At 43.4% G+C, this 25,909-nt stretch overlaps 2 protein-coding genes across 4 annotated transcripts; both read right to left on the bottom strand.

The window, feature by feature from the left end:
* Positions 1 to 9,295: 9,295 nt before the first annotated feature.
* ADI1 (acireductone dioxygenase 1) lies at positions 9,296 to 13,330 on the bottom strand. Of its 2 annotated transcripts, none has more exons than XM_061460750.1 (4): positions 13,088 to 13,330; positions 12,511 to 12,630; positions 10,796 to 10,975; positions 9,296 to 9,488 (listed from the first exon to the last, which is right to left on the bottom strand). In XM_061460750.1, exons 1-4 carry the CDS (start codon positions 13,205 to 13,207, stop codon positions 9,366 to 9,368), a joined length of 543 nt encoding a protein of 180 aa, XP_061316734.1. In that variant the 5' UTR covers positions 13,208 to 13,330; the 3' UTR covers positions 9,296 to 9,365. The 2 variants fall into 2 exon arrangements, with proteins under 2 accessions (XP_061316734.1, XP_061316735.1); XM_061460751.1 differs by having other exon boundaries at positions 13,084 to 13,322.
* Positions 13,331 to 15,586: 2,256 nt separating this feature from the next.
* RNASEH1 (ribonuclease H1) lies at positions 15,587 to 23,148 on the bottom strand. 2 transcript variants are annotated; one of them, XM_061460752.1, is made up of 8 exons: positions 22,936 to 23,144; positions 22,708 to 22,832; positions 21,345 to 21,539; positions 20,662 to 20,761; positions 20,126 to 20,180; positions 18,929 to 19,013; positions 17,762 to 17,886; positions 15,587 to 16,062 (listed from the first exon to the last, which is right to left on the bottom strand). In XM_061460752.1, exons 1-8 carry the CDS (start codon positions 23,037 to 23,039, stop codon positions 15,985 to 15,987), a joined length of 867 nt encoding a protein of 288 aa, XP_061316736.1. In that variant the 5' UTR covers positions 23,040 to 23,144; the 3' UTR covers positions 15,587 to 15,984. The 2 variants fall into 2 exon arrangements, with proteins under 2 accessions (XP_061316736.1, XP_061316737.1); XM_061460753.1 differs by lacking the exon at positions 21,345 to 21,539 and having other exon boundaries at positions 22,936 to 23,148.
* Positions 23,149 to 25,909: the final 2,761 nt, after the last annotated feature.

The following is a 25,909-nucleotide window of genomic DNA, read 5'->3' on the forward strand; positions in this document are numbered from 1 at the left end:
CAGTGCAGAAAGCATTTCCCAGGGAAGAGGATGGAAAGACTGAGGCAGAGGTATCTAAAGGTTAGGCCACACAAAGTGGAAGCAAATGGGGTGATGCAGAGCACGACAGTAGGAAGTTACCGCTGATGGGACAATACCAGCTGATGGGACAATACCAACATACACTGATTCTGGCATCCCTTGGAACAAACATTTTTGGAATCACAGCACCACTGCGGTATCAGGGAATTTCACGTCCCTGCCCACATTTCTCCCTTCAGCTCTATTGTAGATTCAATCCATATATTTCCATTCCTTGTACGTGAACATATACATCTGTTCATTGGGGGGGGGGGTATTATTTTGAGACAAATGTTTAATAATTGGAGTAGCTTCTTGTCATAAACCACCACCATGGGACAATTCTCTTACCTTAATTCATTTTTTATACCACATCCATCAGTTAATTCTTACTGTCTTTAAATACCCCCACCCATATTTTTAAGTAACTAATAACTTATTTTTATGTTTGTCCAACTGGACATACTGTACAGTGGCCAAACAGCTGTCTTCAAAAAACCAGGTCATTTGAAAACTGCTGCAGACTGGATGTGTGAAAAAATGAGAGTGCCTTAAGAACACCGGTAACCTTGAAAAACATAAACCTACAGCTTATACACACACAGAATTTGTCCCATTTTTATAGGACATATATGGTTTACAGGTCATGCTGGTACACAGAAACGGGCTGGTTATGTACCAGTCAACTGAAAAAAGTTAAACTAGTTGGTTCTCCTGTTACTGGTGTGGCCACAGCTAGATCTGAAAACTTGTGCAGCACTTGGGTAGACTTGTCCTAAGGTACCACTACTGAACTCAAAAATATGAATTCTGCACCACCTACTTCAGTTAGGTTTAGACACAATTTATATATCTTCAGTGAGTACTAAAATACAGTGAAATAAAAGTAGTTACTTCTGCATTGCCCTTTATGAGGTTTTACATTTGTCTTAAATACTGCTATGACAAGGTTTAACAGTAACTGGACAAATTCTCAAGTTTATATTGTCATGAGTGAGTTGAAATCAGGGTAGTTTTCAGTGTGTCACAACTCTTAATCTGATCTGGTATGTCATATACTGTTCTCATTACAAATAATCTTGAAGGTCACTTCTTGGGCATGGAGAGATAAATAGAAATCCTGGTATGTAACCACCACTGTTTTCAAAGACTCTCAGAGCACTGAACAATTTACCAGGGCATGTAGTGACAGGACAAGGGACAATGGCTTTAAAACTGATACAAGAGAGATTTAGATTAGATACTAGAAAGAAATTCTTTACTATGAAGGTGGTGAGGCACTGGCACAAATTGCTCCAAGAAGTTGCCCATGGCTGCCATACCCTGGCAGTGTTCAAGGCCAGGTTGGACAGGGCTTGGAGCAACCTGGTGTAGCGTGAGGTGTCCCTGCCCATGGCAGAGGGGGGTGACACTAAATGATCTTTAAGATCCATTCCAACCCAGACCTGTCTCTGACTCTTTGATTCCAGTTAAAATTTACAATGATATGTAAATTAGTAAAATAGAAATTCCCATGCACTTAGCTGAAGGTCAGGTGTTGCATTAGATTGCTGTACTATCAGGAAGCCTGATTTGTCTTTTCCAGTTCTGAGTGGAAGTAGCATGATCCATCAACATCCAGCTTCAAGCTGAAGCCACTTGCTGCTTTATAATCAAGGAGTAAAATGCTTCCTTTTTGAATTCACTAGTACCTTATACTCACTGCACGTGTAAATGACAGCCTGTGTTCTGAGCAGCAGAAAATAAAAATTTATGATCCCAGTCAGTCAAATAACCATTAAAAAAGAAGCACTGAAAACATAATCCCCTGTTCTCCAAGTTTCTCTGAATTCTAATTCATGCATATTACTACATAGGTCTCACTTTGGTATGTTTGCTATGCTCTTGTTATTAGAAGCTTTTACTTGGATAAAAGCGCCCTCAGAGGAGACTTGGACTGGGTGACCTCTAAGCTCAGTGAGCCATTAAACAAGTGACATCCCGGTAGACTTGCAGAATAATTAAAATTTAAATGCAAAGGCATATTATCCCTGCTGGATGTATGCAAATTGTTAACTGTTTATAAAACGCAAGAAAGAGGTGTCAGCGTCACTTTATGGTTTGGATTTAACATACGAACAAGTAAGTGTTTGACTTCCCTATATTCAGCTAGTTGCACATCTGAATGCTGTATATGGTGTTAAAGCATTAAAGCTAAGGACAAAATTTGTCCTCAAAACATTAATTACACCAGGCAATCCTGTTAAATTCAATGAATTCAGCTGAATTTAATGAGGGTTCCTGGTGTAAATGAGGGCAGAGCTCAGTTCTGAAACACAGCATGCATGTGTCATCTGGCTAAGCGAGAAAAGCTGTGGAAGTGTAGCCTGAATGAGCTGATTGTTGTATTCAAGTCTTAAAGCTTAATGTGCCTTAACAGAAGTTTTGCATTTAAATTTCCTCTTCTATTAAAAGAGGAGCAAAGAAGCTGTACTTCAGACATTCAGATAATTACATTATGCATAGAGACCCTGATCCTCAAAAGGACTTCAGCAGCTATCCGCCATTTCTAGTACCCAGCTGCTGTTCAGGTGATAACAGCATTGCCTCACCAGCTGGTCATTTACATTTTCCCAGTGCCTCAGGTTTTGGACTGGACCCGTTAAATGTTCCCCAGAAGACATGTGCAGTCTTGCCTGAGACTCCACACTGGACCTCAGCTAGTGTCCTGGAAACAATTGTTCCTCCTCCTACCCTGTCCTTCTTGTCAGCAAGAGCTGGGTGAGCTCACTGACCCAGTGCAGAAACTCACCATGCCAGCAGACACCCTCTGCAGATTCATCTTCATCCTGAGGATGAAGTCTTCAACCCAAGGATGTGCTGGGAATTACCCCCTCCCTGGGTAGGCTGCCAGGTTTGCTGCACTGCAGTGGCCTGGGAGGTGGTAGACAGGCAATCCTTCTCCAAAGCCTTTGCTGCAGGTGTTTTGCAAATCAAATTGGAGAGGGGAATAAGGAGTGCAGTCTGCCTCCATAGCTAAGTTATGTTGTCTTACTTGTGTGTCAGGTGATGCCCTTAATCCACCACATGCATTGCAGCCACCCAAATGGAAATTGCAAGATGTGTGGTACTCCCATCTCGTGTTGTATTTCGCTGATGAGAAACATCCCCTCTCTGCTTAAACTTGCAATCAAGAAATGTGTGAAAACAGGCCCAAAGCATCAAATACACGTTTAAATGTATTCCACATAAGTAGAACAACAGCAGTCAGAGTCAGTCTCTCTGAGGCAGCTCAAGTAGCAGCCTAGATTGCTGTTGTCCTGGGCAGAGGCCAGGGAAACTAGAGGTGTTACAACAAGGTGGGTTTTATCCATTAGCCCATACCTATAATACAAGTTGTAAGGAACCTGGCCATCCACCCCTGCCCCACCATGCTTTCTGCCCACTTAATAAAACATTGGGGGAAAATGTGTTTTACCAGTGAGGTAGTTTACAATGTAGGAACCTGCACAGTTTTTAGCATTTGAACAGCAGCTCAGTAGCACCAAATGCAAACAAGGTCCAACACTAACTTTGAGGCAACAATAGTGGAAAGTGGGGAAGCTGCATTCCCACTTAGTTCTCTCAGTCATCTTCAGAATTACAAATGTAGAGATTCTCATCTTCAAGGGGTGTGTGAAATGGTCACAATCCTGGATTTAGGGAGGACAGAATGGGACGGGGGGGCAGAGGACGACCCAGGTGATACCTTTCCTAGCTGTTCTGGATCAACATCTGATCCTATTCTAGATTTGGACAGCCATTTGCAGATGTTTTATGTATGAGAGTTACTAAACTGAATCCATCTGAAAGCCAGCAACAACGGCTTGTAGTTAACCCACAAAGAGAGAAAAGATTAGATGTTGCTTGTCTGAGGCAGGGAAGGAAGGAAGGAGGGAGAAGGTTCCTCTCTAGCTTTGAAGAAACGTCAAAACTGTCAGTGCTAAACTGCAAATATCGACGTGAAAGGATGCAGAGCAGAATTACTAGAGCCGTTTAGTAAAAAATCCAGTGCAAGGTGTGAGCAACTACTTCAGGTGCTGGCACACACTCCAGGGGCAGAAGGCAGAACTACTGAGCCCCAGCCTCTGCAGCCCATGCATAACCTGGCCACCACTCGGTGTCCCTTGTCACGGCATCACCCAGAACAGCTTGGCTCTTCCCATGAATAGCCACGGGTCAGCTTTAAGTTGCCTGAATCATTTGGGAAAAAAAAGAAGCCTGAGGGTGGACGCAGATCACATTCTCCAGGCTCAAAAATGTCTGTGATCATAGGGGAAAACAGAACCCAGAGCTTGGTTTGGCTGCTCACAGACATGTCTGCAACCAAAGGCAGTCCTGGAGCATATCTAGCCCAATTTTCTACCAGCCAGTGCAGCTCATTGACAGGCACAATAGTGATTGATTGGTACCCTGAGAAGCAGCACAGAAGCAATGGAGAAATGAAGGGGCACTTTTAAAAATTAACACAGGAATCCCAAAGAGAACTGCAGCAGGGGAAGCCAGCATTAAGAGAGATCCACTGGCCTTTGACTGCTGAATCTTTCTCCAGGAATCTGGGGGTTTGGAGTTCTGCTTCCCTGTCTTATAGTTATTAGAAAACATGAGCTAGTGGCTCATGAAAAGTAGGTTTTTCAAGTTGCAGGTATAGCAGAGCACCTTTTTGCAAACACCCAAACTGTTTTGGGAATCAAGCTGTAAAATCACAATGAATCCAGCAAATGAGATCAAATCCAGATCTTTGAGACAGAAACATTTAAATTGTAACACTGATTCATCCCACAATGAGTTGATAACTTTATTTGGCTTCAGGAGATAGCAGACAACTGGCAGTAACATTATTTTGGGAAGAGGGGAGAGAATCTGAGAATCTCTATCATTTTCACAGAGCAAGACTCCCAAACAGATGATGTAATTTTCAAGCATAGCACAGGTCAGGCCCACAGCCTCTGCCTGGCCAGGTATCTAAACCTATTATTTGGCTACTAGGGTTAGTCTTCAAAGCAGTGCTCAGATGCCACTTCAGTCTTTACACACCATGGTGTCTGCCAGCTGATATTGAATGATGGCCTATGTCAGAAAATTCTCCCTTCTCATAAAGTCCTAATTTCAAGCCAGATCCTGGGGTCAGGAACCAGGGAGGCGAGTGCCTGTTCTGCCAGTGGGACCCGATGCTCTGAGTGCATGAAGATCTTGCATTTGTCAAGTTCAGTAACCAGGATGGGGCAGCTGCCAGCTCCTGCAGCTGCTGAGAAGCAGCACAGCCCTGATTTGGGCAGCCCGGGGTGAGACACCCCTCACAGCAGCATTTCCCTTCACCCCTTTGTAGGCACCCTGTATCCACCCTGGTGTGGATAGTGGATAGTGGATAGTGCCTGGTAGTTAACAGTTAACTACCAACTGGCTGTGAAATGCCTTTGCATCAATATATCCATCCAAAGACACTTGCCCCAGGACATATAACAAAGGAGGGCAGCATCAGAGACCTTGCAACTACATGTTTACGCACCTAATTTATTAAAAATCCCAAAGCCCATCCACAGTTTGCCCTGAGTCCATTCACAGAAAAGCTCTCTCAACATGGTCATGAGAAACTGGTATATATGGCACATGGGAAAAGCCTGGATTAAAGTGGAAAATAATACATAGGTACCAAAAAAGCTGTCCTCAAACCCCTCAATTCAGTACCATTTTTCCTACCATTTCTTTTAATCTCTAATCCTGGAGGTGTTGAAGTATTCCCCTTGCCAGAGTTAATGCTGCCAACATGATATTGCTGGAGCCTCTTACATAAATTTTCGTACTACATCAGTGCACCAAGATTTTCCACTACTTGCAGTAACACACTCACGGGTTTGGACCAAAAATCCGTTTCACTTTGCACTTTTCAATATGTGGTGGAAAAAAGAAAAGAAAAACCCAAACACATAAAATCACCATGAAAATAAACTGTGGTTTTCATCTGCAGGAACGGCATGTTCTCCCTCCCTTTTCTCCACTCTCTGGAGCATTTTCTATTAATATTAATGTTTTTTTCTGCCCAGCTGTTTCCTCTCAGGGTAATCTCCCATGTAATCTCTTCACAGGTGTGGAATCTTTTGTAACAGCCCCAAATTGCTTTTTTTCCTGGCTGATAAAAAACCCCCACCTTCAGAGACCAAAGCTTTCACCCTTTCAAAGACACTTATAGTACTAAAGGGCACAGACTCAAAAGCATTGAAAGCAAGACCCCCACAACCCTCACCACCTCCCTGCAGCAGAATGCATTGTGCTGTGAAAATGATGAACGATCTTCAGCAGGGTGATCGTGTGTTATCCTTGACAGCCAGGAGATGGGAGCTGTACCTGGTGTATATATTCCTCCAGAGAGGCAACAAAACAAGGTGGCTCAGTCCTGCTTCCCAGGTCACATCCTACATCAGCAAGCTGCTGAAAGCAATTGCTGTGAGCAGCCACTTTACTCTCCATCCCTCATCACTGCCTCCAAACTGCAAATCTCTCCTGAGGAGAGTGCATTACCTGCTCTCTCGTCCCAGTCATCCTCCAGTCTGTTATGGGCTAGCTGTGCTGTAAACAGGGGTTCCTGAGAGCCCACACTACTGCTTCCACTTCTCATTTTGCAGAGAGAGAGAACGAAATTGAAAGGCCCACAGGAGGAACGAACAGTGTCATGCTGACTTCTGTTAAAAAAAACCCAAACAACGAAAAGCAGGAGGAAAATGAATTAGATTGGATACCAGGGACTGATACCACCACCAGGAGGAAGCAGTCATTGTACTTTACATTTGAAAACACAATTTTCTGTGGCATATAAGTCAAAGGAATAAAACTTGCTGCAGGCAGTAACTGCCATTTATTCCTGTAGCTGTACCTTGAAAAATCCCCCCATTTTATTGTGGGACCAGAATGCTGCAGTATGCTGCACAAGAGGACACTCAAGTGTTCCTTCCAGACAAGTGGCATACAAATCCCTGAACAGATGATGCCCAGGATACAGCACAGCACCTGTGCAAGCCCACCTGTTGTGTGGCTGACTATAGTCATATGCTGTATTTGCTAGCAACACTGATACTTCAGCCATGCTTATTGCTGCATAAAAACCAGCACAGGCTGCATTTTGCATGCATGAGATGTGCCTGCCCCCTGTTCCACAAGTTGAGCCTCCACTGGCAGGATGAAGGGCAGCTGTGTCACTGCAGCTCATCCAGCTCACCACCCGAGACCCTCAGGCAGGAAACATGCCTTTTTTATCCACCTTTTCAACTTAAAGATAAAAACTAGTATAATTTCACCTCAAAATTGCAACTTTGTTTTCAGAAATACTGGTTAAAAGTAACACTGACGCTAAGTGAGAAAACATTGTTGCCTGCTGAAGACCAGCGGCGTGCACACCCATAGGGAGCAACAGTGGGACAGTTTTCTACCCTATTTCCTAATGTCTGCTACATTAGGAAAATTCACATAAGCCCAAGTTTCAGGTTCATTCTAGAATCATGTTTATTCAGGAAACTGCAAGGCAGGAGCCTGTATTGTATCTGGCTGAAATGGGCACACAGGCTGCAGCCAGCACAGAGCCTGTGCCCCCATCACCCATGGAGAGCTGGTGTAAGAAATACTTTGTCATTATAAAGTAATTTATCACTGTAAAGAGCAAATTCTTACCAAACTGCTTCAGTGCCCATTGCTGAGGAGCTACACGTCCTATGTGACTGCATGGCATTTACTGAGAACCAGACCAGCGTGTCTAAGTCTACTCTTCTTCATCTCACAGCTAAAGAAACTGAGGCACATAGTGAGTGATTTGTCCCATGTTACAGAACAAGTCAGTAGCAGCACAAGGAATAAAAGCTGATTAGGAATTACAGTTTCACTGTTGTTTGATGTGTCCTTCATGCCAGCACAAGAAAAAACTAATCAACCAAAAAAAACCCCAAACCCATATAAGCAAAAAAAAACCCCATATCCAAGTCAAAGTAATTTTATTAATAACTCACAAGAGCCAATTGCTACATTGTGCTGAGAGAAAGCCACAGCTTTGTGTACCAGGGCAGAACTTGGGAAGCCGCATATGAAAATGCCGATTATGCAAATGTCTCTTATGAAAATTTTTAGACAAGAATGAAGCAGGCTTTATTTTCTTCAATTAAAACCAGAATCCTACATAGTTCATTAGCATGGATTCAGAGCAGAATGAATATTAATGTAGCCCACCTCTCCCAATTCTACCTGCCACAGATATCAAGGAAAACAAAAAGAAAAGGTTAGAAAATAGATTCCTGAGCAAGTGTAAATGCAACTAGCTAATGTCACTGAGGCACTGGCATCCTTGAAAGGTCACAGAGATCAGGAAAACCTTTTTGAGTGGAAGAAGACAAATGATACAGCTACCTTCAAAAGGGAAGAAAGATCTGTGGAACTATAGGCTGGACAGCCTCACTTCAGTCTCCAGGAAATTACTGCATAGCTGTTACAGAAGCGGTTTCAGGTACATGAAACAGCAGGTGATGGGGAGCAACCAGCCAGTGCCAATTTACCAAGGGCACATCCTGCTGGCCCATCCTAACTGCTATCTGAGAGGCAATGGTTGGTGCTGCGGCAGAAGGGAAGCAGATGTCATTCACCTTGACCACAGCAAGGCTTCCTACAGTGTACCCCGCAGAAGCCTTGTGGCCAGACTGAGGGTATAAACTACTAGGTGGATGAAAAAAATCTGGACCATCAGGCTCAAAATTGTCAGTGGTTCAAGTCTAACTGTCAGGTGATTACAAATTATATTCCCTTGTAGTTAAAGCTAGGGCAAAAAATGCTTTGAACAACTTCCTTAACAGAAGGATGGCCAACTAAGGATGCTGGTTTGTCTCTCCTGGAGAAGAGCAGTCAGAGGAAACCTAACTCATCTCCCATTGGAGAAGGGACTATGGAGATGAGTCACACCCTTCTCAAGTATTCCATGAAAGAGCCAGAGACAGCAGCTGCAAACTGGAACCAGGGAATTGGCCACAAAGGACAAATGCTTGCTCACAAGAGCAGCTAAACACTGGAATGAGTACCCAGGCAGGCTGTTGAACCTCCATCACCAGAGGTTTCCAAACCTCATGGTCTTTAACCTGGTCTAGCTTTAAAGTTGGCCTGGTACTTCAGAGGGGTTGGGCCTGATAACCTCCAAATGACCTTTCAATCTGATTATTTTCTGTAATTCTGTGATTCTAATTGTACGTGAAGAGCCACCAGCCACATTTATTCTGACAGGGCTTCAAGCTGTTCCACCTGTCACGTCTCAGACACTGTTACTGTGCTTCTTCAGCCAAAAACTTCATATACTGTTTCCGAGCAGGTAAATCATCAGCTGGCCTGTTGTATGGTGTCCAGACAGGTTCTCCAACGAACAGCCTCATCGCTTTGATGTAGTTCTGTCAAAGAACAAGAAGTAATTTAAGAGCTCCTTTCCATGGGATCTTCATTCTGAAGTTAATGTTTCATTTGCAATTCTATAGAAATAACTGAAACCATCTCAAGATGGACTGAAAGCTTCACATATTCCACAAAACTACAGCACTCCAGTGCTGTTCCCGCTCTCATCTACTGCCCTGGGAGATTTTGTACCTGTGCAGTGCAAGCTCTATGTCACAACATGTGCCTTCTCGACAGGCAGAGATGCTGTTTCTCCCTGTTTCAAAAAAAAAAACACCAAACCTAAAACTGCTGTCTTACGCAAATCTTTTGCACTGGATCCACAATACTGAGCAACGCAGCATCTAAATCCTACTTGCTTAGTTAAACAACAGCAATCAGAATACCCAAGATGGCTACTCAATGCTTTGGAAGAATACCAGAAGCTTCAAAGTGAGAGCCATAAAAGCTGAATGGGGAGTGCATAAACAAGCCAAAAAGTAATGCTTCAGGAAGTGAAAAGTCTCCTCATTCCAACAGGAAAAGCAACAGCCCCTGCCACAAGCTAACCAAAATTATGCCAGGTGCAAGGTACAGCTGTGGCAGTAGAAAATGGGATTTTATGTCCTACAGAAGCACTCCAATCACTGAGTTATGGGGAGCTCTCCTCTCCTGTCCACTATGCTACAGATTTAGACAGCACACATTTTCCAGGGGTAAAGCTGCAGTTACAAACATATTTGTAAAAGCCCAGAGGGACAGACACACAGATCAGGACTCCATGTGCCAATCTCACAGTCCCATTGCCAAAAATACCCTCTGAAAGCAGGTCACCTCCTGTGAAGCCAGCATCCAGCCTGGCACATGCTAGCTGCAAGTAGTGGACACTTAAATCCTTCTTTACCTGAAGGTGAATTTAGCACTTATCAAAACACCACTGCTGGACACAGATATACTCTGTCTATCCTCATGAAGATGCACAAGGCAACACAGAAGGATCCATCTACACCATCTCCACTTTAACTGACAGCGGGGACAATTGGGAGAGGGACAGCCATGGGTTTGGCTCTCATGCTACTGTCACATAAGATATGCTATGGATATCACGTGGCAATGACTTGCAGTTACAGCTGACGAGAGGAAGCTGGATTTCTGATCTGGAGATGAAAGGTTCAGATGCTGTGAATTATTTAGTATTTTTCATATTCCTACTTCATATTTAATATGTTTTGCTAATGAACTGCAAGTCTCAGGGCATGTAGTTACTAATGCGGTATCTACTCACATGATTTGTCATCAAAATTTACAGTAATCTATAACAACATACGTTCTCATCCAGTGTAAATCGGTGATATATGCCAGCAGGGAGGGTTATCATGTCTCCTTTCTCCATGGAAATCCGGATCCATTTGTCATCCTTGTCTCGAACATCAAAGTAGCCAGATCCATCTAAGATGTAGCGAATTTCATCGTCTAGGTGTAAATGCTCTTCATAAAATATTTTTATCTAGGAATAGCAAGTCTCTTAAAACTGCTGAACACAGAAAAACTGCAGAGAAATCTGGTAGAAACATGTAACAAAGCGGACAAAGGCTTTCAAAGGGTAACTGCACAGTGATTAACAGATGAGACCATAATGGCTGAAAGAGCGAATCCAGCCAGCCAGACCCTGTCTCGGGACACTTCTAAGCAAGGTGCTACATTCCCTTTGGAAACAGGAATTTCTCTGACAAGAAACAGCAGCCACAGCTGCACATAAGCAGTTGCTGAATAACAGTAAAGCTCACATCTGTTTGAGAGAGAGAGAGGGGTAGAGTTTCCCACTGCAGGATTTGGTCCTCATAGTTGTTCATTTTTATCATTTTGTGCCTTTTTTTTCCCCAAAATGCAAAACCAAAACAGAGTTACAGGTTATCCCCCCTCTTTTACACTGGTGTAGGGCTGAATCAGCAGCACAAGCTACTACAGCTGTGTGTGAAAATGCAGTTATTGCCAAACTTGTCCACCTACAGCAATCTGATGTAAGCAGCATGTCATGCCTGCCCCCACACAGCAAGCCCCAGCTCCAGGCTCTCTCCCTCCAGGTAACAGCCGCAACGTTCTGCTTTTTTCTGGAATGTTGAATTCTTTGTATCTGGAATGGTGAATTCTTTGTACATTTCACAGTATTGAACAAAACCGTGCTTTAAACATTTAACTAACAGAGACCTGAGCAGGTTAGTGTGATCACCAGCTACCATCACCCTCTCAGGTCTGGAGGCTGTTTAGCTCCACTAGTTCGTGTCCCTGAGCCAGTTCCAATACAATGCTGCAGGAGGAGCAAACGTCCATACACCATGTCAGTAATGGCTCATTTTGTGTCAGCTAGAGCCTGCCCAGGCAGCCTGAGTTACTACCTAATCATTCTGACATCAGTTTTAAACCAAACTTAAAACAAACTGGTAAACAGAAACATAATTAAACTATAGAAGTGACACTGGGTTGCTGTCCTCAGGTCAGAGGAGCACAGCAGCACCCAGAAGCTGGGGGGAGAAAGCTCCTTCTAGCAGGCTCATCCAAGAGCCTGGCACCACTGGCATTCAATTGTCAAGAAGCAGCCAAGGTACCAGCTTCCCAGGGTAAAAAAAAAGTCTTCTTGCACAGGGAATGCATCCCTCTGATTCCATATGGTTAACATTCACTTTGAAAAGACATGTTTTGCAAGCAGCCATTAGGATGTGTGAGCCTTCAAAGCCCATGCCCAGCTGGCAACCACCTGCCTTCATCCTGGGAGGCTCTCTGAGGACAGGCCAACATTGGCAGGGCTCTGAAGGTAGGAATCTTAGTTTCAAAATGACACAGTGAGGGAAACTATCCTTAAAACCTTTGAAGGCAATTTACAGAAGCAAAAGCCCTCTGGTATTTCTTAAATCAGACCAGCACTGCTTTTTTAACGTTAAGGACTTCAGCACAGGATGTGACACCTGGAAACCTCACCCTGTGCCCCTGCTGTTATGCAGGCGGCAGGGTGCAAATCCCCATCGAACATAAAGACTTGCATACCTTTTCCTCATAGTTTGGAAGCTTGTCTTTGTGTATGGTTATTATATCCATCCAAGAATAGTTTTCTGCTCTCCGGATCTCTTTCAGACATGGATCAGTCTCATAGCTATCAGCATCCAACTAAAAAATAGGCAACGGAAAAAAGGAGGGGACCAGTGATTCAGACACATGGCACAATTCAGGGCACTGAGGTGGAAAATCCCGAGCCCCCAGGAGCGCCAGGTGAAGCCAAGTTAACCGCCATGGACACACAAGCTGCGCCAGCTTCGGCAGAGGTACCTGCAGCGCTCCCTCTCTATCCCCTCACAGATACTGCTGGGCCCCGCCTACCGCCTGCCCTTTCCCGGCCTAGGCAGCGCCGCCTGCACTGACCCGGCCGGTACCGGCTCCCACTCTCCGCGCCCGAGCACCGCCCCGGGTCTGTCCCAACAGCTGCCGTCGCCGCTCCCCTCGTCGGGCGGGTGCCGGGCAGGCCTAAGGCACTGTCTCCTCCAGGCCACCTGAGGCCCCGCCAGCTCCGGGCCTTCCGGGGGGCCAGGCCCGTGCTGCCCCGCCACCGCCATACGCGCTCACTGACTTTGCGGTAGACCACGCCGAGGCGGCGCAGCTCCTCCAGGCTAACGGCGCGGTTGGGCCGCAGCCGGTGGGGCGCCCGTTGGTCCTCCGGGGACTCGTCCATGTACCAGGCCTCCACCATTCCGCCGCCGGGGCTCCGCTCCGCTGGGCCGAGCTGGGCTGGGCGGGTAGCGGCCCGCCCCGGCTGGGCCGGGGCAGAGTCCGGGTGCAGCCCTGCACTGCCAGCCTATGGCCATTGCCGTAAAGGGGCACAATTTGCAACTGAAACTACGCTGAACGAGGAGTGCTGTGCGGCAGACACGGCTTTCATTTTAGTGCACGGCCTTAGGCTCAGCAGCAAGAGGGGAGGAGAGGCCTCCATGAAGGAGATAGGTCCGCGTAAAGGGCCTCTCACCCGCACAAGTCCTCCTGGGTAACTTGCTGGTTATAGCACAGATCATGCCTAAGTTCATCAGCAACTGCGCTTACACCCATCCCGCCCCTTGCTCTGACTGAAGTTAACAATAGGGCTCAGCCTCAATGACCTGCCCTGCAACCCCACAGTATGGAAAAATAAGGAATGAACAAGGGAGCAGCAGGGGAGGAACAGTGGTAAGAAGCATTCTGCCCAGAAAGCAAAGCTCACGTCTCTATCCATGGAGATACATCCTGAGAGAGCTGCTCGGGATGACCTGCTTGAGCTGGGATGGACAAGACACACTCCAGCAGTGCCCTCCGGCCTCCTACAAACTATGTACTTCTGCAGTTCTACCTGGCAAATAAACCAACAGCCACCTAACACAATGTAAGGATGGAGAACCAGCTAGAATAATCACTCCTTAAATGCTTTTCTTCTGAAAAGAGTTTTATACTTACCAAAATATCTTAACCAGTATTTCCCAGATTCTTAGAACTGGCAACAGATCCCTTTAAAGTACAGTATTCATATATAAGCACTACTGGGTTTTGATTCTGGGTAAAATTTAAGCCCCATAACATTACATCTGGTCCAGTGCTGGTATTGCCTGCATTTTTAGAAGCACACAGGAATCCAGCCAGAGGTTCAATGCCTATCCACTGGATGTCATGGCACTAAATGCCCTGAAAGAATGACTTTCACAGCCACCATCCTCTGCAGGTCCTCAAGTCCCATTAATAAGTATTATTTGCTTTCCATCCTTTAATCAGCCTTAATCTTGTAACTTTCCTCTTAGCTTTGTTTTGTCCTACATTTCCAGAGCAAGAATGATAAAAATTGGTATCAGTTAACCTAAAACTCTTTCCTATTAGATATTCTTTAGAAATTAGATATATTCTACCTAATAGATTTAGTGAACTTGCTGAAATTCAGTATTACACAGATGCTATGATTTACCCACCATTATCTGTATTTATTTTCCAAAGCTGCTGCTTCAAAACATAGAGATTTCCATACAGTAAATAGGATCTACATGTTTAACTGGAGATGTATTGATAGGCAGATGATTAGATGCCATGCCTTCAGTATGTTGCTGGTCACGCTGTGATACCTCAACCTGATCTGATCAGGGTTGATGGTGCGTCTTCCTTCAAGGCAAATTTCTAAAATAAACAAAGAGATGGAAAATTGTGTGCATATATACAAGAGGCAGAGGGGAAGAGCTAATCAGTGGACTACCTTCCCCCTACATGAGCTTTACTGTACAGTTTTGGATGAGAGAAAGCAATTCTAAAACCTGCACTCATCTATTAACTACTAGCCAGCTTGTTTCCTCATTCTATCGCAATTCACATGACTCTAAATGCGTAAGAGCTTATACTTTGCCTCGGTAAAGATATTATAATGCATGAGTACTATTAAGAAATCAAATTTCAGCAGCTCCACCATTCTGTATCAACAAATACAAAAACAAAGTCAGCAACCTCCAGCTGAAGCCTTGCTGGTACCTTACAAAGAAGCTGACGAAGATAATATACCAAATCTGGTTGCTCTTCCCATGTATATGCATAGAAAATAAAACTATGTTGATTACTGGTAATTATTCTCTAATTCAAATGCACATTAGCCATTCCATTAATCTCATCATTGACTGGAAAAAATGAAGTCAAACACTCGACATCTGGAAGACCTAGAGAAGCTGATCACCTTCTAGTTCCATTTCAGATAAAATGGCCAATTATTTATTACCTTTGGTACAACACTGAAAAGGAACCAATAATGCTAACGTGAACCAGTATGCAGAAAAAAAATACTTAATGGAAATAGGAGGCCAGAAATAAAGAGCTTGGACATTAAGCAGCTAGTGAAAACTGTAAAAAATTCACCATTCAAGTTCTCTAAAGATCTGGCTTTTTACTTTATTCATGCTGCCTTGCAAAGTAAGTAAAATTATAAAGAAATCTCAGGCGCTGTAGCTAATGATGCTGTGTGGCACAGGTGAGTGTTACAAGCCCACCTGCTACTGCCAGAGCATACCAACAGGGATCTCTGTGTTAGGTCCCCTCCCGCAACTATTTTGGACTGTTAATATATACCTCTGTGCAACAAAATAATTTATTTTGCTAAGAGAAAAATACAGAACACAAGATAAAGATTCAATATTACTTCTTCCGAAGTCTGTCTTTACAGTGAATTCAGAAGTCTGCAAGACAATTAAAACTACTGACTGAGGCCCTTCAGTAAGATGGGGTAAAAGCAAGCACTTTGTATCATCAGATTAAACAAAAAAAAAGCAAAAAACTTGATTGTAAAACAAATGCTATGAAAGAAAATGTGATGGTTTTCTCCAGTGAAGTTGGTACATGTTTAACACTTCAGGCCATAAAGAAGTACACTTCAAAGTTCAACTCTGAAACAACTGTAGCCATTCAAGTTGTCACTGTGATCCTGGCCCTTTCCCTCCCGCTGTGATGGTCTCTAGTCTCTGTACATCAGGACCATTATTTACTAGCTCCTTCTCTTGCTAGTCTATCAGCTTCTTCATTTCCTCTGAAGCCAGCATGACCAGGAATATGCATCTGTTAGGACAAAAGGAGTGTTAGATATGCAAGAAAAAGGTACACACATGGAATTTGATCAGTCCACACGCCTTCACTCACAGTACAGCAGCACCTCTGTAGAAGCCCCCTCCTCACATTGAGTCCCTACATGTTCTTACCAGGAATGTTCAGTCTCCCTTCCTCTAGGAAAGTCTTGCCAAACTGCAAAAGTCATCCTTCTGGGAAGTAGTGAACTGGTAATAAGGACTACCTAGCCTTTAAGAAATGCAGACAACAGCTCCAACTCAAAATTCCCACTTTCAGAGAAGAGAGGAAAACCTATCTGTATTCAGTGCTTAAGCCACATTAACCTTTATCCAGAAAGCCAGAGACCCCTGTGCCACTAACAGCTTTGGTGGTTATGGCACCCGCCTCAGATACAGGAACAGGGTATGAAAAGAATCTCTCAATTTTCAGGTATTGAACTGCCCATCCTTCAATTAGCAACTGAAAACACTTCAACCCTAAGTCTTTCCTTGTCAAAGGCAGGAGTGGAGCCCATGGAGATCCATGGGTCCATGATGGAGCGGATATCCACATGCAGCCCATGGAGTACCCCATGCTGGAGCAGGGGGGTTACCATGATAAAGTGTATACATACATTACTCTTCCCAAAATAAAAGTCTTCCCAAATTTTGATTCAGCTGTTAGAAGTGTGCACAAAGCAACACTATCTTTTCTTTTTTTTTTTTATGTAAATACTCGAAGGACAGTTGAACTTTGCTTTTAGTTTTAGATTCTTGCACAGTCTTCTCAGCAGACAACAGGAGTAATTATATAAAATTCTAGTCAGCCTTTAAATTAGAGTCACCAGCTCTAGAACACAGACCAACATGAGTAAAAGAATATCTGTAATATATTTCTCATAGGAAAAGTGCACATTAAAGATCTAATTCATCCTGTTTTGTACAGAGTAAAGACAGAAGCCCAATAAATATACCATTAGCAGCCAAAAAGTCAATGGTAAAGAGATTTAGTTCTAGAATCAGTGGGCTTACATCACAATTAGAGTAAAATTTAGAAGGAAGGGGGGGTAGATATCCCCTACAATCTTCAGTGCTGAGGTCACAGAAAAATGTTTTATTAGGAATACCTGTATTCCTATTGTTTTTACTTCTTTACTGGAAAGCAAAACAATTTTAAACTTAACAATCGTAAAGACCTTTACGCCCAGTTTTCATGGAAAAAACCACAGTTACGGTACAGAGAACTAGAGTTGGTTTACTTGGGATTATAATCTCTTCGTTTTCCCATCTTAAAGACACCCATGTGATTGAGTTGCACCAATGAACCAGCATTTTAAGAGTGCTGAAAAGCAAATCCAGAAATTTAGCTATGACTCGAAAAGACAGTAGCGTTTTAAGCTTAGTTTTCCAGCAACAGAAATCTCATCTACTAACAGTACTAATGAACTAAAAGTAATTATTGCAGGCATCTAAGCAGTAACAAGAGACAGAAAACAAATATAAGCATGCATTTTAATAAATAAAATCCTGGTTCCAAGAGTCTAGTTATGTTGCTTATTTGCTTTAAATAAAAGCAGCAGCTTCTCTGTATTTATGGTTTTACTTATGGATGTAGAGTATTATGCTCTATAAAAATCTTAGTTACAATCATACTTGTCAATTTTTACAAGAAGCATGTTTAAGATGTCATTAATAAGAAATCAGGTGCTTACCCACTGAATTTCTATATCTTTTGATAAATTAGCAAGCCTTTCAAAATCTTCTTTATTTATTACACTTCTTCCTGAACTTGTCCTCCAGCCATTTGTTTTCCAGTTGTCAACCCAGCTTGTAATACCTACGTAAAGGGGGCATCACCATGAAAATCCTATTAAAGAAGCCAGTATGATGATGACGATAAAGGTCTCTTCCAACCCAAACCATTCTATGATTCTAGAATGGAGTAAAGACCCTTTTAACAAGACATTAACTGTACAAATTCTCATGCAAAGACACTGGAGATAAAAGATACTCTTTGCCTGGTTCTCTACCACTGTCTTTCAGGATTGTATTTTTCCATTATTACTTGCATTACTAGAACATGTTTTCCCTAAGAGATATTTAAACACTGCAATCCTATGTATGCATTACACACAAAATTACGACATGAACTTCACTAAACTGAAGCTAAGGATTGCCTGATGCTACAGTAAGCTAGAACAGATCTACAGTTTTATTTATTCTGAGAAATTGAGGAGACACATGCATAGAGGAAAAATAGATGACCACTTGTCCTGTGGCTTCTGCACACCAAACAGAATCCTTCAGAGAAGGACCATATATGCAGATTTCTACAGAACAGTATTTAACATTCTGGCCATCCCTTGCTGGCCAGAAAATGTACTGTATTACTCCTTAAATAAGAAGACAGATATAGCCAGAATGTTTGGAAATGTAGTCTACATGTACAAAGCAAAGAAACTTGAATGGACTTCACAAGTGTGTATGAACATAGCCTCTCCAATCCAAGCAAAACAAAATACCTCCAGGGTTACTACACCAACTTCCAAGTACTTTCCTGAGTACATCCTTACTAGTGTACACACGAATGACCTTTCTTCTAGACTTTTGTCTCATACTGAATGCCTTAAGACAAAACTCCTGTAGTTACCTCTATCAGCCTTTACTGTAACATATAGTTTGTCTCTGCTTGTATTTCATGCAGTTAGCAGGAGATGCTGCAATATTCTGAATTCTTTCTCCAAGCAGTCCTCAGTGTTGAAATAAGTTATGCATTCTCTTCCGTATATCCCTCTTCCCAAACCCATATTCTGTGGCCCTTACGTAATAAACATGCAGCATGTCTTTAAGAATCAGGAAAACTAACATCATTAACTTACCATTAATAGTGAACTTGCTATCAGTGTAGATAATAAGTTTCTTGATGTTTTGACTCTTTGCTTGCTCTATTGCTTTGCAGGCTGCCTTAAGAACATTTCAACAGAATCAAACTTCAGATCAGGACTTTGAACACATGCAATTAAAATTAAAATACCAGCAAAATACCTGATGCTAACACAGAACTACAAAGAATATTACTGCAATCTCTCCATCAGTGAGTATCAACACACTTTAGAGCACAGGTTCCCAAAATTATGCATGCTGATGACCAATTAATGAAACAGGCAAACAGGTAGCCACTGAAGCTTCACTGGCAAAGAGGAAGGATTCATACCAGTTCCAACAGACTGGAACTCCTAAAAGCTTTGGGAGGTTTTGCGGGCTTTGGAGTAGGGTTTTCTTTTTGTGCTCTGAAATGCAGTAAGAGGGAAAAGTGGCCACGTTTGGATGTAGAGCTGAAAAGACCTTCAGTGACAAGTTTGACCCCTGGCACTCCACTATCACCTCTGCTTGTCCCTCACTAAAATGAACTTCCTGTCATTTTTAAGCAGATGAATTCTTCATTTCAGTTCATCTCCAAATGCACAGTGCAGGATAGCAGCAATACCAGAACTGAAGTGAGAAGGGAAGATTAAGTCTGCTGTTGCCAACAAAGTTTACTTCATAAGTAACAAAAGTTGCTCCTGCAAGCCTAGAACTGTTATATTTATCTAAGGAACACTATACTCTTGAGACTACAGTATGGGTGCTGCCATAGTCAGGGGTTTGGTTATTTACAACATGGGACTCGCTTTGGGAAGCCAGGTCTACTAGATGCTGATGGGGCTGGTCTGACAAAGAAGGGGAAGAGATTCTCCTCTTAGTCACTACTCACCCTAAGATTCTAGATACACACATTAAAAATGCAAAGGATACAATACAAATTTGAGAATGAGGCTTTCCAAATGCCAGACTGTTTTAAATAGCTGTGCTTGGCCTGACGGTATTTCGGTATTCTCAAGGTGAACCACCTCATTCAAAATACAATGAAGATCAATTAAACTCAAAGAGAATGATCTGTTTCAAGTCATAACTCCTCATGTTTTGTGTGCTTCTCTCACAGTTTCTTAACTGTTTCTAAAGGCCAGAGCTGAAATAGTCATGAATGTGCTACTGTGGTCTAACATGCAGAAGTATTTTAGACATTTACTACTTACATGTATTTCTGCTCTTTGATTAGTCTGCCGTCCAGGAAGTCTTTCACTGGTATTTCTGTGTCCAAGGAATGAAGAGTAGAGTAGTTACCCCCAAATTTCAGAATGGCGTATAATGAACACACATTATAAAAATAAATATAAGAGAGCTACCTTTCATTTTATAAAGGAGAATGAATAAATAACCTAGCTCTAACTTCCACCTGCATATTTGGACCTGTTATCAATCTGCAGTTAAATTTGTCATCTTCAGTGCACACTTACATCTATTTTAAAACTTTCTGCATCACGTGAGTTATAGCTCCAGTCCCTAAATATATTATTTCAAGTTGCTTTTCCCTACATTCTTACCTCCCAAAGAAGCTGATTTCTCTTTTCACCTTAAAAACTCAATTGTCTCATAGCACTGTCATTATGAGGCTCAACAGCATGGTTTCATATCCAAAAGGAGGCTGGTATTGTAAACTGCATCCACACCAAACAGTAATATAGATAAAAAAAAAAAAAAGAAAAAAGAATAAATCCATCCAGCTACTTACAAAGGGTGGCTCGGCCCCCAGTAGACACCTATTCCAGCACGTGCCCTGCTACGTCCATTACCTGAGCAACAACCATCTGTATAAACGACTGCAAACTCACCTACAAAATAATTACCAAAAGCAGAAGCTCAAGAACTAGTTCAAGGGCATAGACTCTTTAAGCAAAAAGAAATGTCTGCCAGGAGATTAATCCCCAGAACTTCCCTCCCACAGAATCCTTCAGGATTCACTACAGAAGCAAAAGCAATATAAATTAATAATGCAGAACACCAGAAGTCCCACTGCAGTGTCACACCCCCAATTTGACTGGTGTCAAACTAGTCAGCCTCAAGAAGCACTTCTGCCCAACTTCCGTATTTTCACTACAGTTCCCGTCTTCTCCAATCAACTTAAAACTTCCCAGCTACATCAGTATATTTAAATACAGTCTGTAATCCAGACACACATGATGATTGCATTAAGCTCTATGCTGATACCAGTTAAAGCCAACTAAAATTACCATGAAAGACAATGTGAACAAATAAATCATGGCTCACATTTCTATCTTAAAAAGAAACTATGTTAGGCTGGGCCTCATGTTGCCATACACAAACCTTCCTAAAGGCTGTCTAATAACTACACCTGTTACATATCAAAAAGTGCAAAGAAGTTAAAAGAATTACAGGAATAATGAAAGAACTCACCCATATATGAAAATTTATCTTCACTGACTGTTGGCGCTGAGTATACTTCATCATGTTTTACACGCTTTGCAATGTGCTCTCCACCGGTAGACTGTTCATACGGCCTTTTGCACGTATTGCAACACAATGCATTTATTTCTGGTTCCTCTCTCTGGCTACCATTTTCCTGTGTTACAGGTGCAGGACCCTGTGCCCCTTCAAAAAAAAAAAAAAAAAGAAACAAAAGAAAGAAAGAAAAATAAAAAGGAGAGAAAAGAAGCTTAACTACATAGAATCGCACAATCAGCTAGGTTGCAAAAGACCTTTAAGATCGAGTCCAACCTTTACCCCAGGACTGCCAAGACCACCAGTAAACGATGTCACTGAAGGCCTCATCTACACAGTTTTTGAGCATTTCCACGAATGGTGATTCCACCACTTCCCTGGGCAGCCTGTTCCAATGCCTCACTTTTGGTGAGTTGATTTTTCCTAATATCCAATCTAAACCTCCCCTGGCTCGGCTTGATGCCCTTACCTCTTGTCCTACCGCTTGTTACTTGAGAGACCAACCCCTGCCTCACTACAACCTCCTGTCAGGTCATTCTAGATAAGGATAAGGTCCCCCCTGAGCCTTCTTTTTTCCAGACTAAACAACCCCAGTTCCCTCAGCCATTCCTCATAAAACTTATGCTCCAGACCCTTCACCAGCTTCACTGCCCTTCTCTGGACCTGCTCCAGCACCTCAATGTCTTTCTTGTAGTGAAGGGACCAGACCTGAACATCGTATTTGAGCTGCAGCCTCACCAGTGTCCAATACACAGGGGGTGACCACTGCCCTAGCCCTGCTGGCCACACTATTTCCAATACAGGTGAGGATGCCATTGGCCTTTTTGGCTGCATGGGCACATATATATCAAATCTTACCTGAAACAACTGCTCCTAAAAACAAGAGTCATTATCACCTAATGCTAGCCTCTCAACTGACACCACCACAAGCTACTATGCAAAACATTTTATAGTACACACCATTCTTGATCCTTGATCAAACTGAAGAGGAAACACACATAGCCAAATGTAAGACACAGTACAGGCAACGCACAAGCACCTACAGAAGGTACATGCACACAGAGAATCCCTTCCATTGCACAGATAAACCCATCGCTGTGTTCAGAGGGCAGGGCCACCGCCGCACTTACCACCACGGCACTCCGCCAGTTACCACGCGTCCACCAGAGAATACGAAGGGGCTGCTACCCACGTCTAACTTGTTTACAGTGAGTTTACGGGGAAGGCAGACATGCCGAGTCTCCCCCCTCCCCCCACCGTCGGACCGCCCTTCCCAACCGGACGAGGAGATGCGGAAGGCGGGGGAAGGACGAGCTACCTGCCGGCAAAGGCTGCTGCTGCGCCGGGAGGTCGGAGCGCACGAAGGCCCAGGCGTCCTTCTCAGTAGCGAACTTCTTGAAGGTAGCGGAGGGGAACTTGTTCACTTGCTCCTGACACTCCGCCCTGTAACACCGGGAGAGCACAGGCTGAAGCCGGACCGAGGGTGAGGGTGGGACAGGGCTGAGGCCGGCCCGGCTGCGGCTCCCTGTGCTGCCGCGGCCCTTACCAGGTGCGGTAAACGCCCGTCCGCCGGCCCTTGCGCACCGCGTAGAACATGTCCTTGGAAACAAAACAGGAGTGACTGAGCACCGCCACAAGCCACCGCAACATGGCGCGGCACCGCCGCCATCCGGCCCCCCGAGCCCACCCCCGGCCACCACACACCGCCGCTCCCAGCCGCACAGCGACCACACACTCGTCCACCTCTGCCTACGCATGCGTGCTGGCCGCTAGGGTAACGGGAGCGAGGGCACGTTGAGGGCTTTCCTACGGGCCGCGAGAGAGGACAAACCCGGGATAGAGGCTTGCTCTTGGGTTTTGTTTGATGTTTGTCTTCCCACTGTTACCCGGTAGTGAGGAAGTTAAGGTTTGTAAAGAACTGTGTGTGGGAAAGCTTGAAAATCTTGAGTTTATAATTGAATGTAGCAAGGAAAAACAGTGTTTTCTTACAAGCTCATAAACCTTGAGGAGTGATAGAAGTCTAAGCAATGAAGCATCTGGATCAGAAGAAGACTCATAGAAAGGTTTGGCTTGGAAGGGAACTTAAAGACCATCCAGTTCCAACCTCCCTGCCATGGGCAGGGACGCCTTCCACTAGACCAGGTTGCTCAAAGCCCCATCCAACCTGGCCTTGAACACTGCCGGGGATGGGGCAGCCACAGCTTCTCTGGGCAACCTGTGCCAGTGCCTCACCATCCTCACAGAGAAGATTTTTTTTCCAATATCTAATCTAAATCTACCTAAGAGTAACATCTATCTAAGTAACAAGAGTAAATCTAAGAGCAACAACTAACTTCAGAAAGATTAGGAAGGCAGAAGTAATTTTGAAAAGCCTAGCAAAACGGAGGATAACTCTGTTCCTAGAGGAACTTGTTTCAGTACAATACTAAAAATCACACTCTTGGAGATAAGAAATCACACTCTTGGAGATAAGAGACCCTTGCCTACAGACCTTTATTCATGGAACATGCATTGTGAAATAAATACATACTTTCTCTTTAAACAGATATGTAAGAGCCAATGATTGTGGATACAGAGTGTTAACATGTACAGAAAGGACTTTCACTGTTTAAAATGTATAAAAAGTAGATAGCTGGCAGCTGTTTTTGTGGATTTACCAGCTAGTACCCATATATAGACATGAATTAAACATTTTGACTCTGTGTGAATCAGCTCTCTGCCCACAGGCTGAAGAACCCTGATTTTGAGACAACACCACCATAATAATTGTATTTTAAAAGCCATCTAAATCAGCTTTTGTTTTCTGGGGGGAAACATGAGGTGTATGGGATCACAGCAGTTTACACAAACTCCTCATTCTGAAAGCAGCCATTCTTAAAAGACAAATGACTTCTCACAGGTGCCCTCAGCTGAAGTTCTCCTGTGCCAGCCAAAATATTGGTCGCGATCATGTGACCAGCTACCATGAGTAGCCTCATGGCCTCTAATGAGTCATTAGAATGATGACTGCACCACCTGGGAATGATGTACCCTGCAACATGCTGCACAGGCCACACTTGTCCTTCTGGGCTTGACAAGGACCCCAGGAAGGACTGGCACTGAAATATGGCACAAGTGTCAAAGTATTTAGTACATTCAAAAGTAGAGCTGATGAAGGTCATAAAACTGGTTCTCATCCCACTATTTAAATCAAGGGTTCCTGGTGTGTGTGTTCCAGCAGAGCCCTGTACCATGATGGCCTCTGAAGTAAGAAGAACCACCTGGTCCAAGCAGGTTCAAGTTCAGACTGTTGTGAGCTGCAACCCGCTGTCACACATCCTCATATCAGGAGAGTCATGTGCTTGGGGAACAAAGCTAGGGGGTCCAGGTATGTGACAAATCCAGTGCCTCAGCTGAGCTGCTGCTGAGATCAAAGAACAAAAGTTGGGGTCACTGGTATGACTGCTTCCAGAAACTGCCCAACACATACATGCTGCTTTTTTCAACTGCTAGATTTCTCTTGTAGCTCTACATAATTGTGTTGAGACAAAGCCAATCTCAAGATGCCAGAGCTGTAGAGCCTTCTATTCAGATTTACAGGGGTGGTCTAGTAAAATGCCAAGAATGTGAAACACTGACACTAATTTTGTCTTCCATTGCAGAGGCAACAAACAGGTTCAGCTTCGCTGCGCATATCAGCTGGATTACACCTCTCTTTTGAAAGAACCCAAAAGTAAACCAAAGTGCTTATTTATGTGACAGGCCTTGGGGGAATACAGAAACAATTTGGTTGGGATTGTATCAGCATATAATTACTGCATTTTTCTTGCTTTTTCCAACATACCGATGATGACAGTTAATAGAATCATAGAATAGTTAGGGTTAGAAAGGATCTTAAGATCACTTAGTTCCAACCCCCCCTGCCATGGGCAGGGACACCTCACACTAAACCATGTCACCCAAGGCTTTGTCCAACCTGGCCTTGAACACCGACAGGGATGAAGCATTCACAACTTCCCTGGACAACCCATTCCATATTCCTCCTTTCATATTGCTCTTACTTAAAAAATGCTTACATCTGATTTTCTCAGATCACGATTATTTACATTAGTTATCCCTGTAAAGGTTTCCAGTGAGACTTTCAGGCTTTTCACTATTTCCTGCTTGTGATATTTTTATTTTATTGATCTTGGTTAGCTTTTAATTATGGTTTTCTATAGCAGATGGATTTCTTATTCCATACATGTTCATACACATTACTCTTAGTCTTCTTTGGGCAACATGTACTGAATGGAGTAATGAGCAGTCAGTGATGGAGAAAGAAAAGACAGTCTGTTAAGCTCATTAGTTCTCTAGCTGAACAGATTCAGACATCCAATTTATATGCAAGGACTAAACAGTAACTCTCCTGCTGTCATGGCCAACATGCAGAGCTCAGATTAAAACAAATAAAAAAAAAAAAACCAAAATTTTAATTCCACTGAGTACCATACACATTAGTTTCATTGCTTTTTCTCCTGGTTGGTAAAACTGAGGCTGCA

This window comes from Pezoporus flaviventris, unplaced genomic scaffold (genome assembly GCF_033815535.1).
Source record: "Pezoporus flaviventris isolate CSIRO_AGI_PZ_B2104156 unplaced genomic scaffold, CSIRO_AGI_Pfla_v1 ptg000031l, whole genome shotgun sequence".
NCBI lineage: Eukaryota > Metazoa > Chordata > Aves > Psittaciformes > Psittacidae > Pezoporus > Pezoporus flaviventris.